This window comes from Zeus faber (assembly GCF_960531495.2).
Source record: "Zeus faber genome assembly, chromosome: 8".
NCBI classification, from domain to species: Eukaryota; Metazoa; Chordata; class Actinopteri; order Zeiformes; family Zeidae; genus Zeus; species Zeus faber.
Genome location: NC_137195.1, coordinates 6454691 through 6470533, shown reverse-complemented (window position 1 = coordinate 6470533; position 15843 = coordinate 6454691). Strand labels below are relative to the sequence as shown.

At 47.8% G+C, this 15843-nt stretch overlaps 1 protein-coding gene across 1 annotated transcript in view; it reads right to left on the bottom strand.

The window, feature by feature from the left end:
• The window catches only part of sema6cb (semaphorin 6Cb), a 49167-nt gene extending 34179 nt beyond the window's left edge, over positions 1-14988 (bottom strand). Inside the window, exons 1-9 of the mRNA XM_080005516.1 lie at positions 14819-14988; positions 12355-12469; positions 11581-11638; positions 8175-8231; positions 7384-7485; positions 2313-2403; positions 1176-1298; positions 620-708; positions 187-404 (exon numbers count right to left, since the gene is read on the bottom strand). Of these exons, the coding sequence (XP_079861642.1) occupies positions 187-404; positions 620-708; positions 1176-1298; positions 2313-2403; positions 7384-7485; positions 8175-8231; positions 11581-11638; positions 12355-12469; positions 14819-14960 (995 nt within the window). The 5' untranslated portion in view covers positions 14961-14988. The remainder of the gene's footprint in view (positions 1-186; positions 405-619; positions 709-1175; positions 1299-2312; positions 2404-7383; positions 7486-8174; positions 8232-11580; positions 11639-12354; positions 12470-14818) is intronic.
• Between the last annotated feature and the right edge of the window lie 855 nt (positions 14989-15843).

Sequence of the window (15843 nt, the reverse complement as noted above, 5' to 3'; positions counted from 1 at the left end):
TCATTTGAGTTCCATCGCACTTTTCCCATTAGGAGGTTGGATTTTCTGGTTTCAATTGAACACGGCACACGTTGTCAACTAAACCAGGATTTGCTTTGATATATTAGTCCATATCAGTTTTAAAGGCAATACAATATCCACAGAACAGGTGACACGTGCATATTGTAACCGGTGGGCCCGGCGGACCTGTTGGCCTGCGTGGTGAAGACCCCCAGAACCGCCGGCCGGTGGTTGATCTGCAGAACGTTGGTGAGCGACTGCAGGACGTCGAAGTAGAAGAAGGAGTCGCCGGGGACGGAGCAGTTGAGCCTCGCCTTCAGGAACGAGGTCCAGTAGCGCTCCAAAACCCTCGGGGAACCGCCGTTGTCGTTCTTGCACACGCGCGCCACCCTGGAGAACACCACCTGGCCCAAACAAAATACCAAAACACGCAGGCGCCTTTGAAGCTACATGGAGCGTCATTTCCCGCCAAACCCCAAAATGCCTTTGAGGATCCTTCAGATAAGCTCTTTGCACGTCAACATGTTGTTGTTCACTTGCATTCCTGGCCAGGGGAGGACAGCGCGAGGCCACGCGCCGCACCTGCCGGGGCCTGGATTCACTGGATGCTGGCACTCACCTTGCCCAGCGTGGTGTACTCCACCGCAATCTCGCTGAAGAAGAAGTACACGTAGTTCCCGTACTCGATGGCGTGGAGGAAATGTGGCTCTGGGGGTAGGGGAGAAGGAAGGAGAAATGTTCAGCGGTGGCCCGGTGGCACTGCTTTATATTCACCTTCATAACGTGGAGTGGAGACACGGGAGCCCCACCCCACCCCACCCGCCCCGGGCGACAACGCAAAGGTTGCTCCGGTTGGGGGCCGCGACTGTAATGAGGGGACAGCACGTTCTTGTACCGACAATTTGAATGTAAATTCTATCCTTCCCTGGAACCAGACACGCAACGGGATGAGATTTTTCAGGAGCGACGAGTTGAATTGACCGCGGCGCAGACGAGGAACCGATCGTCTCCGTACACGTGGGACATCCTCAGTGTCACTGAGTTATCGACGCGCTAATGGAGTTTGAGCCCTGCCCGGGCGACGCCTCGGCAGCTGGCGGTGCCTGAAACAAAATGTTACTCCAAACCAAATGTCCTGACGAGCCGTTCCGTTTGGAATATTAAGGGGTTCTCACCTCGAAGCCACTTGGAGTCGTACTTGACCGTGCGGAGGACCGCGCTGCTCTCGCCCAGGCTGCGGTAAATCACCGCGTCGCTCGCCAAAAAGTCCGTCATGGTGGCCGAGTAGAAGTCGCCGCCTGGGAGGAGACGTCACAAACACACGACAGGCGCCGCCGTAAGTTGGGAGACGGAATTCCAAAGGAAACGCTCATTTCACTCAAGTGTCCATTCTAGTCACAGGTGGCTTTTATCGCCCTTTAAAGGGAGGAGGGTAAGAATAGAGACAGGGGGAACGTGACGGCCTTAATAACACCACCCATGAACTTTGCATAAATGTCACCGGGAAGTTGGCAGGGTGGAGGCAGGATGGAGGCAGGACGGCGCTGCCAGCCCCCGGTCCCTCTCTAAACTGATCCGGCCGCTGTGTAACGTTGCCATTTGAGGGCGCGGACAGGATCACCTTCTTGATCCAATACGACCGGTGCAGAAACTGCAAATCTGGCCAGAAATCAGGGAACTATTCAAGGACACACTCAACCACACCCCCGGAGGCCCAATGTTTGGTTGCCGGGTTACATGTGTGGCACTTTTCCAATGCACAAAGTAGCCTAGTACCATACGGTGTGTGCATTGCAATCTGACCCAGGCAGGGTCCCCCGTGTCATGTTTCCACCGTATTACAGAGCTGTTGGAGGACGGGAGGATTTATCTGAAGCTGGGAGTGGTCTCTGAGGCTTTATCTGGAGGTGGGAGCCGTCTGGGGGAATCTGAAGCATCATAAGAACACAGCTGGGGAGGTGACACGATAGTACAACAACAACAACTGACAGCAGCAATGGAGGAGATTGAAACTGTGCTTTGCCCAAAGTGATTTTTCGGCCTTTGCCGTGTTTGTTTATTAGTTCTGTTTTTTTTGTTAGCCGGCGTTGTGCTATCATTTTGTGACGATTGGGATTGACCAACCAAAGGCCTGCCGTATCGCTGGGCTCCACCCGCGTGGCCCAGTTGGTGCGCTTGGTCGGTAAATAGGCCAGACCAGCAGCTAAAATCAGCTCGGGCGCTCCTGCATGATGTGGTTTGGTTCAGGACTTTGCCGTCTCGCTCTACGGAGGACGTGATGTCACAGGGACAGTCCGCTCTGTCTCACTTACCGGCGAACAGGCCGACGTTGGACTGGTGCGACTCGAAGGGGCAGCGTGCCTGTCCCACCATCTCCTCCCCGTCCTGCTCCAGCGTGGACATCTAGGTCAGAGAGGACACAGCCACTTTACGGAGGCCATATTTAGAAATGTACTGATAATCAAATAGAAAGATGTAAAAAAAAACAAAAAAAAAAAACTCACAGAGGCCCGATTGTAAACACCAGTTCCAAAATAACCGCTCTGGTTGATAATGCCCGTCGACCACGGGGTTATTGTAAAAAATCAGTTTTCTCAAACATCAATGGTCTTTTAAGTGGCCCGTTGTAGAGGGTAACTGTGAAGTATGTGCACCGAATCAATCCCCCATAATGAAGAGCAACACATGTATCATAAAGATTAGTTTATTTGATGTATGTTATATTGGTTGTGTCCATAAAAAGATGCATTTATGTTTTAAGTTGTGCTGTGGGCGTTCTGCTGCTCAAAGATATTAAGCTGCTATTTTCTGACCCACTGTTAACAAGCTTGTAAAGCCGCCAATGACAAGATGAAAATTCCTCTGGTGCATAGTTGTGTTTGCGTGTGTGTGTGTGTGTGTGTGTGTGTGTGTGTGTGTGTGTGTGTGTGTGTGTGTGTGTGTATGGGGGAAGGCTTTGCTTGTAACTCCAAACATGAATTTTGTATTTGGCGTTCATATTTTTAAAGAGCAAGAAAAAAAAAAAAAAACAACAACAAAAAGAAACCGGGAAAATATTTTTAATCCAATGCATTAAGTTTGTGAGCCAATATTGGTGTCTCCATCTCTGTTCATCAAGTGCGCAAGGCAAAATACGTCCATCTTCACAAGTTGCCCATTTAATAATCTCATTAAGGGTAATTTGGGGGTTATTAAAAAAAATAGGTCTTTAAAATAAAAAAAAAGTGAAAATATCCGGGAAATGTGAAATCAGCATTAACAGAGTGAAGAAGTCTAATGAAGATGAAGCTCGGCGATTTGAGTCTGTAAGCCGAGCAGACGGGATCGCTGCTTTTTAGGAGGACGACTCCAGTTATGGTTTATTAAATCTATTACATTGAGGCGCAAAGAAAATTCATCAAACTAGAGTTACTTCTTTCCACTTGCATTCAACTCTGCATTTTCTCCTTGGGATCAGCAACATCCTTAATGCCCCTATTCTGAGTAAACACATGTACGCAAATGTTGTTTTCCATTATAAGCGACAATTTAATACCCTCAATTATTGAATGGCAGACTTTTTAATAGAATTTAAGGTCTGCATTTTTTCTGAATTGATTACATACTTTTTCAGGCTGTTTAATGGCCCATGTCCTGACATGACATAGCAGTGGGGAAAGTGCAGGAGTTGGCAGTTTATTGATGCAAGTTCCAAAGTATTTAAACATTAATCGGAAGGCAGGAGGGGATGGACAGGCAGCCCACCCAAAAAAACTCATCCCTAACCAACTATGCTATATTGTTTTATTAGTGTGTAAACTTATATATATATATATATATATATATATATATATATATATATATATATATAAATATACATATAAGTTTTACCTTTCTGCTGCTTATCAATTTGAAAGCATTGTTGACATAGCAAACTCTTTACACCTGTACATCCTTCATTCGTCCACTGTTTATATTAAATAATTCAATATTTATCAATAACTTTGCACATTTTACCTCCTTGCATATGCTGCCAATTGCCTATTGAACACATTGTAAACACTGTTCATTACTCCTACATAGAGTATGTTAGTATTTTTCTTAGAATTTTGCTTTACCGTTTTTTGTTTTTTTTTAATAATTATTAACATTTTTATTTTTTGTTATGCAAGAACTGAGCGTCACTGAAAACCAGAGCCTAATCGCTTGTGTGTATAAGAAGAATTGGCCAATAAAGCCTGATTATGCTGATGAAAGCACTATTTTCTCTATAAAACTGTTTTTTTTTAGGGGGTACAATTCTCATTATTTAGACACAATGAAACCACCTCCATTTCATGATACAGCCCCAGTGCAAGGCACTATGCAGCTTATGATAATACTGAACCAGGCGCTGAGAGAGCGAGCCATGGCCGGACCTGCAGGGTGTGTTTGTGCAATCTGAGGCGGGGTGCCCCTAGTGGCCAGATGCCGACGGTGCGAGTTGAGGCTTTCAGGTTTGACCTTTTGTATCACGCGCAACACAACCTCTTTGTTGTCTGAAGCAAAGCCAAGTGCGTCCAGCGGTCAGAAAAATGAACAACAACAGAGAACGAGGCTGGAAAGCAACCAGGCTGCTTTGACCTAATACCTGACTCCTGCACGCACACGCACACCCAGACAGACAGAGACAAGACACACACACACACAAATAAGCAAAGAGAGAGACAGAGATAAACACACCAACACTCTGAAAAACACAACACATTCTTACACACACACACACCCTGACAGAGACAGACAGACACACAAATAAGCAAAGAGATAGACAGAGATAAACACAGCAACACGCTGAAACACACACACACACACACACACACACACACACACACACACACACACACACACACACACACACACACACACACACACACACACACACACACACACACACACACACACACACACACACCCCCATCCTCTCGTGCCCGCCGCAGGTTTTTCCTATGGAGTTTGAGACAGTCTGTGTGATTTACACCTCCTCCCAATGTTCTCTTGGTTAACATGTGTAATTTCTTTTTTCCCTCCCAGGCCGAGAGGTGTTTGTTGTTATGGATGTAAAGGCTGAGGCTTGTTAGTGGGGGGCGATACCCAGTGGCAGGGAGCAGGAATGTGAGGATGGATTCTGCCCGAGGTGTAAATCAGCCACTTTTTCTCCAGCGCCATATGGAGCCCCACGTTGAAAGCCCTGTCTCCACATAGCTCTGTATATAGAATGATCCCCAACGCTTTAAAAAGGGCATTTTCCAAGCTACTAACTTTTGTAAAAACATTGTTATTTGGTACAAAAACTCTCAAGACCCATTGTGGTAAAATTAATAACATTACATAGGCACAAGGCAGCTGGCTGTACTGACAATTATTTAGTAATACAGTTTAAACTGTATTTCTATTGATATATACAAGGTCTTGGGTTTAGGTAATGGGGCCTGGGATCAGGGGTGGCTGTACGCCTGTTGCTCATCAGCGCAATCGGAAAGCCTCTGTCATGACATGTGTCCATCTCCCGGCTTGCTCCATCTTGCCCAGCCTCTGCAATAAACTGGTGCGTCTGCAACATCTCTGCCCGCGTCGGAGGGCCCTGAAAACGCCACTCGGGTGGGGCGTGGCAAGGGGAGCTGCCACAGTGAACAATAGCTTGCATTTGACTTTGCACAGAATTTAATCCCCGTAACCACAATGCATGCCGTCAAAAACAAAGACTAATACATAAACATTCCCTCTGCACGGCATGTAACGCGGTCCAGGACTCGACTTGGAGCGCCAGTGAGTAAATGGGCCTCTTGTTAAGTCAAGTCTTAAAAGAGTTACTCCACTCAGGAATTTGCTCTCTTACCACCCCCCCACCGCTGTTAGATTTATGTATTGGAGGAGTTTCATCCCCCTCTTCCACTAATGGCTCGCTATGAATCACTCCCCGAAAAACATGATGTCATCCCCCCGGTCCCACCAGCCGTCCGATTTGGCTCTGCAGCAGCAGAATGGAGGCTGCACTCACCGGTCCAGGGGTGAGTGTGTTTACCATCAGCCAGGATCACTCTGTTCCTCTACATCAATCTGTGTAGCCATCCATCCTGTTATGGTCCTCTTCTCTTTTATCTACAAAGCAGCTGCTGTGTTCTTTTTTATGTTCTCTATCTTGCTTATTGTTGACACATTGCTCCCTTTATTTTTGGATTACATCAACACTGGAGGGTGAATTCACAAAATTCAAGAAATGGATTGTGGCCGCTAATAGATCCAGGAATTGTGCATCAACTGCACCCGCTATCTGCGCCGTCTCAGCATCCGATCCACAAAAGACATTGCACTCCTGATTATCCATGTGACAAAATAAATAATCCGTGCGTTAGTGGGGGGACGACGACGTATTTTTTGTTTCCTTCTTTTAGGAAAGGGAGTAAAATAAAAAAAAAACATACTGCTTTGTTTAATTGGGAGTAACGGGCACGCGCAGCGTAAATGTGTAGCGGAGAGTCTTCATTACACATTGAGGACGCCACTGCGCTACACTTGCTTGTTTTATGAACAATCAGTCAAATACATGTAAAACTACAAATAATTGTGATGCAGTAGTTATTTTCATTCAAAGTGTTTGATGAAAATGTAAAATTGTAAGAAAATCCATGGTGGTGGTATGCCGGTGCAAAGCAAAATCCTGAGGAGGCTTTGGCACCGGCCATCGGCTGAAGCTGTCCCCGTAGAAGCGCAAACGTACAGGTGGAGGCAACGTCATCAAACCCTGTCTAAAATCAATAAGATCCCTGGAATACCGCCCCAGGGGCCCTTTTCTTATCTATATTATAGACTAGGTCAAAAATGGGATTTTTACCCGGCATGTCGGTCATGTCAATTTTGGGCACGGTTCCAGACGAAATAAAACGTTTCGCGGATTTAATGGGGGTAGTAGGTACATTTTTCCAACACACTCATACAACGGTGTATTTGTTGCTATGACGACGACCTCACCCCTTCTTCCGTTCAAAACAAAAGCATGAAATTCTGTCACATTGGGGAATTAATTGCTTCTGCTAAAAATTGCTAAATCTTCGTCTATATTACGCAGGTGTCCAAAGACTGGGCATATAAAAGGGGGGCCACAATTAAACCTCTGGAGCGTAATGATCCCAAACACCGCTGGAGTCGTTCTGGGGTGCCTCTGGGTCTGATCATAGGATCACCGAGTTTGTTGGATCACAGCGGCATTTTGGGCCTGGAGTAATTTGTTTTTCGAGTCGGCGGAAAAATCACACAGACGGCCATTCCAGACGGGATCAAACGAGCGGAATAGTTCCAATGACAGATCCCTCCCCGCGCGATGCCACCGCCGCTCGGAACGGGCTCCAGCCGAACGGAATCTGTTACCTTGTAGTTGCGGCAGGTGGGGTTGAAGGCGTTGGTGCCGCAGGCGAAGAGCGTCTCGTCGTTGCGCGGCACCAGAACTTTGATGTAGTTGTAGCATTCGTCCTGTGAGCGAGGAAAACACAGCGTGATGTGAAACACCGCACCTGGCCCTGGCCCGCCGGCTGCAGAACCACGGCAGAACTAATTTCCAGGATTTGCTGACACACAAACAAATGGAGACTCACCCATGCACACGTACAAACATGCGTTCTTGGGGACAAACGCACGGGCACACGCACACGCGCACACACACACACACACACACACACTAGAAGAAAGAAGAAACTTGTCCTGGTCATTAGCATAATCCCTGGCTGATCCCTGTGGTTTCACTACAGTGGAGGGAGACTGATGTTGCCACCAGCTCGCCTGGCTGAAAACCCCTTGTGTGTGCGTGTGTGTGTGTGTGTGTGTGTGTGTGTGTGTGTGTGTGTGTGTGTGAGAGAGAGAGAGCACAAGCGAGAGCGCAAGAGGGGCACTGAGACAATGCAACTGGCAGGAGGAGAACCTGTGTGGTACATGCCTGAATGCTTTTACAGTGTGCGTGTGTGTACATTATAAAGATGTTTTGTGTGTGTGTGTGTGTGTGTGTGTGTGTATGTGTACATTTATTAAGATGTTTTGTGTGTGTATGTGTGTGTGTGTGCGTACATTTATAAAGATATTGCGTGTGTGTGTGTGTGTGTGTGTGTGTGTGTGTGTGTGTGTGTGTGTGTGTGTGTGTGTGCGCGCCCCCCATGGGTAAAACTCACGCTGTTTTTCCCTCTCACTGTGCATTTCTCCACATCCTTGGTCTTCCAAGTCAGTTTCTGGGGGGAAAAAAAAACAAAAAACCAACAGACATCCAGCTGTCAGCTCAGAGACCCAGTTTTTTCCACCCACTACACGTTTGTTGCTCCCAATCGTTCAAGTGCTATTACCAAACATCTGTGATGAAAATCTCATTAACTTCAATAAACCGTCAGAGAAAAAATATAAACAGCTATTAGAAATGCCAGAGGCTTCAACCCGTCAGTGGCTAGATGACTATTAAAACATTATGGCTCCTTGACGGTAAAAAATAAATAAATAAATAAATAAAAAATAGAACAACGAGCAAAGAAAAAGCCAAGTCCTGGACTAAAAGGTCCAAATCAACAAAAATAAACAACGTGATGAACGGACGGCAACATCACTCTGCATTTGTCCAGCGCCAACATTAATTATGAAAAGTCAATTAGTTCCCATTAACCTCAGGCTACTGCCACACACACACACACACACACACACACACACACACACACACACACACACACACACACACACACACACACACACACACACACACACACACACACACACACACACACACACACGTTGTTTTGATGACATATACATAAAAACTGAGTTACTTAGCAAATGGTATTTTACAGCAGTGAAGAGAGTTGAGATGAGAACATCTGTCGGCAGCAGCAGAACAAACAGCTGATCAGTCTTCGTCAAAGCCTTCAGTAGGTGCAAGCACCATCCCCCGAGTTATATAACATAAGATATAAATTTATTCATCCACAGGGAAATTGTTGTGCAGCGGTTGCAGTAGAAGGTAGGAAAGAGTGCAAATACATAGAGTGCCAATACACTAGAAAGTATCAGTACAAGGTGCGACAAGTACCACGTATACAGCCGTATATACAGTATATCGCAGGTAGCTGTAGGTATCAGAAATATCAATGCAAACGAGTTAACAGCAGGGTGCAATTCCAATACACACTATGCCAAAGGTAAAAGCTACGGTATGGAATTATGAATCATGAATTAAAGATGATCTGAAAGGTGCAACCAAATGTACAAATGTTAGAAATGTCAGAGGTAAACAGTAAGTATCATAAATGTAAATGTAAACTAGTTAACTGTATGGTGTGGTCACGAGATATTCAAATTCCCTAAAATGTAGTGATTATAATATCAAACACTGAATGGTGAGGTGCAAATGCAATATACAATGGCCAAATATCACAGGTATATAGGGGTATTATATGGTAAATATCATAGATATATGGGGTATTATATGGTAAAGGGTTAGGGTTATTATATGGTAAATATCGTATCCTTCCAGTGTGTCTGAATTAAAACAGTTCTGCAAAGAGTGACATAAATTTCCTCCACAGTGAAATTATAGGAAGTGTTTGAGGGCAGTTATTGCTGCTAAAGTCGGCGCGATAAGCCGTTAAGGAGTTTGTTTTTCACATCAGTGACATGGGTGTTTGATGACTCCCCCCCCCCCCCATCAAATAAACAAAATAAAAATAAAACTGTTGTGTTTACCCCAGTTCCCTTTGTCCAATATTACATGTTTTTCCTGAAGGCAAATACTTTTTTCCACGGCGCCGTTGTTACGATGCTCTTCCTCGAGCTTCCCCTCGCACTGCCAGTCAGATGCTGCGAACGGTGTTTGAGCATTTTCCTTGGAGGTGGAGGTTTGATGTTCTTGTCATCCTGCATTAGAAGGAGGCTGGATCTCTCTGTCTTTCTCATTGAAAGGATTTGCTTCCGGACAGATTGAAGGGGCGATCCATCCAACCCGGAGGGGAACCACCACAGTGCAGATGTCAGTCTGTTGGGAACCAGCGCTGGGCCCAGTGCAGCTTAAGCAAGAATCTACCTGGACAGACTGTGTGTGTGTGTGTGTGTGTTTGTGTGTGTGTGCAGGAGAGCTCTCAAGAGTCTCCAATGCCCACCCTGCACGAATAACGGCAGCCTGGTGAGTCACCGCAGTGAAAACGTCACCGGCAAACTTCTCCCCTCCGGAGATCTGATAGGATGGGTTTGGAGTCAGCACTATGGTAATGGGTCCTTCTCCGGCCACGCTCCATTTGGTTTACTAATAATAACTTATACCCCACACAGGCCTTTTGAGATCAGTGAGGGGGAGAATGGGGATGAGGACGCGGTGTGGGAGAAAAAAAAAAAAAAAAAAAAAGATGGGGGTGGGGGCCGTGTTGAAATTGAGCTGAAGCGAAGGAATGGAAGCAGGGCGACGCAGACAAACGACTCCGTGATGGAGCGACTCAGTCACGCACTAATGACCTCACTCAGGCAGATAACGGGTGACTGGGGGGGGGGTATTACGGAGCACGTGGGCAGAGCCTCTCCCTTCATTTCCCGCTACACCCCGCGGTCAAACTCCGCGGACCGCCGCCGCCACCTCCCCCCGCGCACACGCTCAATATCACTTATTCCCTCTTCATCATAAAGAGCGGCGAGGGAAAAGCACGGCGGTGTCACCGAGGGGCCCGGATCGCCCCGACAGCCGGATCGATAGCTCGGAACTCCTCGACGTGGAGCGGCGGGCCCCCCGCGGGAATGCGCGGCCGTGTTCAAGGCTAACCTAAATACGAAAATAAATAAATAAATAAATAAAATAAAAAAAAGCCCGCGCCTTGAAGGGCTTTTATTTATGTGCAATCATGTTTGACAAATTAGATTCAAATGGGAGTGAGCGTGGCACTCGAGAAGCCACAAGAGCACCGCTCCATTTGTAGTGGATCTATGTCTAGAGAGAGATCTCTTAATGCTTGAATGAAAAGACAGGCAAGTGGCAGAGGGGAACATAATAAGATACAAACATTTCAACAGACATTTATTATTAAGGAACAGATTTGAGTGCCGGGGAAATAGAATAAAATATAATTATATATTCTCAAAGAGCCGCGGCTTTCCTATCAGAACGCCGTGTTATCTGGAATACATGGCTCCATCTTACCTGGGGATTAATTTTTCACAATACCACTCGACCCGAGAGAGAAAAGTGGGGTTTTATAACACTGAAGTTTCTCTGAACTTGTCGGAGCTTAATTGCAGCAAAATAATGAATTCTGGGAACGGAGCTCCAGCCCCAGCGTGACCCGATCCAGGAAATGTGATTAAGAAAATTGATGGATGGTATCCATCTATCCATTATTTGAGATGCAAAAAAAAAAAACAAGATGAAATAAAAAAAACTGTTAGAAAGTGAATGTGACAGGAGTCTATTTAGAAAAGTGGACGGCAACATCCCCCCTTCTTGTAGTAGACGGGGAATATCAAACCCCAAACTAATTATTTTTTAATGAAACCATCCCTGAAAAACAAATAAATCACTGACCGCACTGGAGGTGAACTGTGAAGGTACAGGCCTACCTGCTGAGGGATGATCTGCTCAGAAGAGGAGGCCAGATTGATGGCGAACACATTGTCCCTGGAAGAGACGCAGACGCAAGATGACGTTAGCGTTCCTTCCTCACGAAGGAAGTGTTTGAGCTTACTGCTCTGTGTGATTCTGTACTCCTTGGAATTAAAATGAAAGGACTAGAACCAAAAAAAAAAAAAAAAAGTGAAAAGAAAAATGTGCAGAGAGAGGCTTATAAAAGACAGAGAGAAGCAAAATGAGTTCATCGATGTCCATAGTTTTCCAAAACATTGACATAACCAATACAAATGTGTTTTTTAGAATGTGCCAGGCACTTTGTTACGGCAGAGCTGTGGAAAAAATGAAGTCCGCCCGGGCACTTTGGGAGTCTCCGTAGCCATTTGTACGCGGGGTTTGGCAACGGAAGTCGCCACTTGGAATGGCGCCAAACCCGCAGCATTATGTATTTTGTCCGACAACATTGGTCAGAGGAGGTCGGACCTCATACTTTTTAGACAATTAACCCCTGGCGCTGTGATTGAGAAAAGAGCTTTATGCAATTAGGCTGAGAGGTGTGGAGGCCCTGCCAATGGCTAAATGATGACAGCGCGTGGGCCGGAGCAGGGAAACCGTCAAAGGTACCGAGGACAGAAGCAGACAGGGAACATAGAGCGTGCGGTTCTGAGGCCTCGGGAAACACCGCCGGAGCTGACCGGCACGCTCTTAATTCTATCCAAAGACGGGGTGGTTCCGGCGGGAACGGTACGGGTACGGATGACACTGACCTGGCGGCCACGTAAAGCATGTGGTTGATCCTCAGCATCCTCTGGAAGTCCAGGCCCAGGCGCACGGTGTCGTTGTCCGACATGAGCCCCTGGAAGCTGGGGTAGAGGTAGGAGTCTGTGGGAAGCGGACGGAGGGAAACACAGGAATTCAAGGTGCGTGACGTGTCCACCGCCATGACAGGAACTCAGAACCGCTCCGGCTGAAGAGGCGCGAGGTAAACGTAACGCCGACTCCCAAGACCAAATGCGTTTGAATTCCAATTTGATTTTGTGGAGGACGGCGTTTTGTGGAGCAAAAATAACCTCCAGCGTGGCAACTCATATCACGTAGACGCTACTCAACGTGGACGCTATGCGATTTGAGCTTCCCGATATGTCCGGCTGGCGCGTGGCCGCGGTCTTGTCAATCCCCATATGTCTCCAATCAAAAACGCTGAACACAAAAAAACAGTTCAAGCAGAGCGCCTCTCACGCACATAGCGCACGCATTTTCATACAGCTTCAAAAAGCCACATCCAAAAAAAAAGACTAAACTAATAAAGTCGTGGGTGGGTGGATGCACGGGCAAAACGTCCTCCAAAGCTGCAGATATAATGACCGTGTCATTGGAGTCAGTCTGATTAAAATAAGTAACTGCTCGTACTCAGCTTCTGACCTGACGCTGGAGGGGACGCTGCTGTCTGGGAACAAGGCAACCTTTGGAGCCCGGGCACCCTTTGCCTCAAACTGCATTTTTATTTTTCCCCTCGCACGACACAAGCGTTCGCAGTTCAGGCTCCATGCAGTCGGGGGAAATAGAAAACACTCATCCCTCCTGAAGAAAGAAAACGAAGCCCTGCCGAACTATTTGGACGGATTAACTACGCGGAGAACGCACGTGCGAGTTCCTCCGTCAGGAGGGGAATTGGGAGGCGGGCGCACACGACGCTCTGGAAAGGAGATGAATTGTACTCACAAGGACGGAATTAAGAGTATCGGCGCACGGGGACGCAAAGGGAGAGATTGATGAACTGAGACAAGTGCTGCAATGAGAGCCACAGAGGCTGATTTAATAAGAGCTCCAGGTTGCACCATGTCCGATTTTTTTCCCTTTTTACCTTCCCCTCCCTTTGTCCTTCGCCTCCCCAACATTTGCGACGACTCCGCGAACGTGCCGCTGGGAAGCTCCCAACCGTCCCGCCAGAACACCCCCAGTTAAACGTGTCGCGGGCGGAACGACAGGCGAGTGATAAACAAAGCGGAGCTGGCGGCGCTGCCGGAGGAAAATCACTTTGCTGATAATTGACTGTCCGTCTGCGAGATCAGCTGTACCGCCCCCCAAAACTTCTTTCCCTGGCATCTTAAAAAAGTGCGCCGTAAACTGCCCGCCCGCCAGCCCCCTATCTGACCTGTGGCGCTGCTGAATTAGCAATCCCACCGCTCGAATTACGCCACAACCTGAAATTACTCACTCTACGTGGGAGCCCCGGTTCCCCCCTCGCCGCCCGTCTCGGAGAGACCGCCTAACGATTTCAACTCCAACTGAGCGACCGGGCGTGGAACTTTGAGGCGCTCTCTGGGAGGAGAGGCGTCCACGCGCCCGGGCTGCTAATTCCCCGTTTGGCGGAGGGACGGCTGCCGGATAAAGCTCCAATCCATTTTCCGGGGGCGCTCCCCTCGGCCCCGTGGCGGCGCCCTTTCGCCGCGGCCCACTGCGGCCGATAAGACGACGCGGCGTGGCGCGGCCCAGCGCTGACACGGTGGTTTAGCCTCGCGTTTGGGACCACGCCAGCCGAGAATACAATCTCGGGTCCTGTTACGAGCGCGTTCTGTTTTTCGCCCCCGTTGGTGTCCTACCATCTTGTTCTAAGGAAAGCGGTCCCTCATCCCGTCCCTTCAATAAAAGGATGTGAGCAACGACTTCCGAGGCCGCGGCTGGGTGATGTATTACCATATATAATAGACGTCTTGCCGGGTAGTGCGGGGCCCTTCTGCCGCATTGTCACCTGCTGGAACCGGAGGTGACAAATGGCTCTCATTACACCTGGGCCAGGGCTCCGCATAGAATAGCACTGTGGCTATTTCCGCTAATGGTTACGTTACTCTTCCAGATAGATCAATTACAGTGTACGGATCATGGTCTCCACCACCTCTTAAACCAATTATGAGCAAGTACATTTACTGGCTGGAACCTTAACTGCAGGCCCTAGCAGCGGCCGGACAGAGCGGGACTGACCCCCCAGGTGGTCTAATGGATTACGGGGGTCTCGGGGGAGTCCATGATCTCCCGCTCACGATATCAGTTGTTTAATCTGTGTTCTGTACTTTGAACCTGGCCGTGCTTTACACAGCCCCCCCCCCGCCCCCCGAGCGGAAAGACAATGCCTGGTCTAACCCTCCTTCAATATCTATTAGAGCAGAGAGGATCGCCATGGCGACAGGAGGGAACTCAGACCAAAAAAAAAAACAAACAAAGAAAACTCACGCTCCCTCCCCACGACGCTGATTGGCTCCAGGTCCTGGGGAAAGGGCGTGGCTCCGGAGGACAGCTGAGGTAAGATGGCGGTGAGGGTGAGAGCCAGGACCACGCTCAGACGGGGAGGCGGCAAGCCGGGCACCGGCCTCATTTTGGCAGATGATGATGCCTCACAAGAAACACATGGCCGACAGCAAAACCAGCTCCGCCTGAACAAGGAGGAGGAGGGTGGAGGAAAGGGTTAGCAGATGGGACAAGCAGCATATTCTGACACCAGGTATACTTTAAAAGCTCCCCAAAGTCAGAGTGCCCATCAAGTTAGAGCTGGTGCGACATCCACAACCACCAAAAGTTAAAGTTTCTGAATCACTTCATTTTATTTTTACCTTTTTATTGTTTTTTTTATAAATACATTTTATATACTCTGTGGAATGATTAAAAAAAAGTGCTGAAATTGCAAGGTTATCAACTGCATATCTCATGATACTGGTCGAGGTTAGCGAGCATCCGATATCACATATGCTCGCTTTGTGCACAGAGAGAGAAAAAACACATCTTTGTGAAACATTAATGATCATTACGTGCTTGAATGATGACTTGAGTAGCCTCACAAGGTTGCAAGCTAAGCTCTTATTAGCATGCACCGCGGAATGTCAATGCAGTGAAGTGATTGTGTTGGCGTTGTAGGCAGACGACAGAGAGACAGAGAGAGAGACCGACAAAGGAGGGGAGAGAGGGAAAAGCAAGGAAATGGGGAAGAGGCAGCAGTAGGGTGACAACATTTTGAAAAACCCCAAACTGGGACCCTTAAGTGTACCCCACATTCAGCACTTTGTTGGGGTGGGGTGGGGTGGTCAAAGAGTGACTGATGAGTGTCCCTGTTATGCACGGTATTTTTTTTTTTGTTTCACTCAATAAGGTAATGGAGCGGCACAGGGACGCGCAGCGGAGTCGCCTATAGGAAACGCCGGCCCTACCCACACCCACACACACACACACAGTTCATAGTGAGCGAGTGGGCGTGTTGACGACGA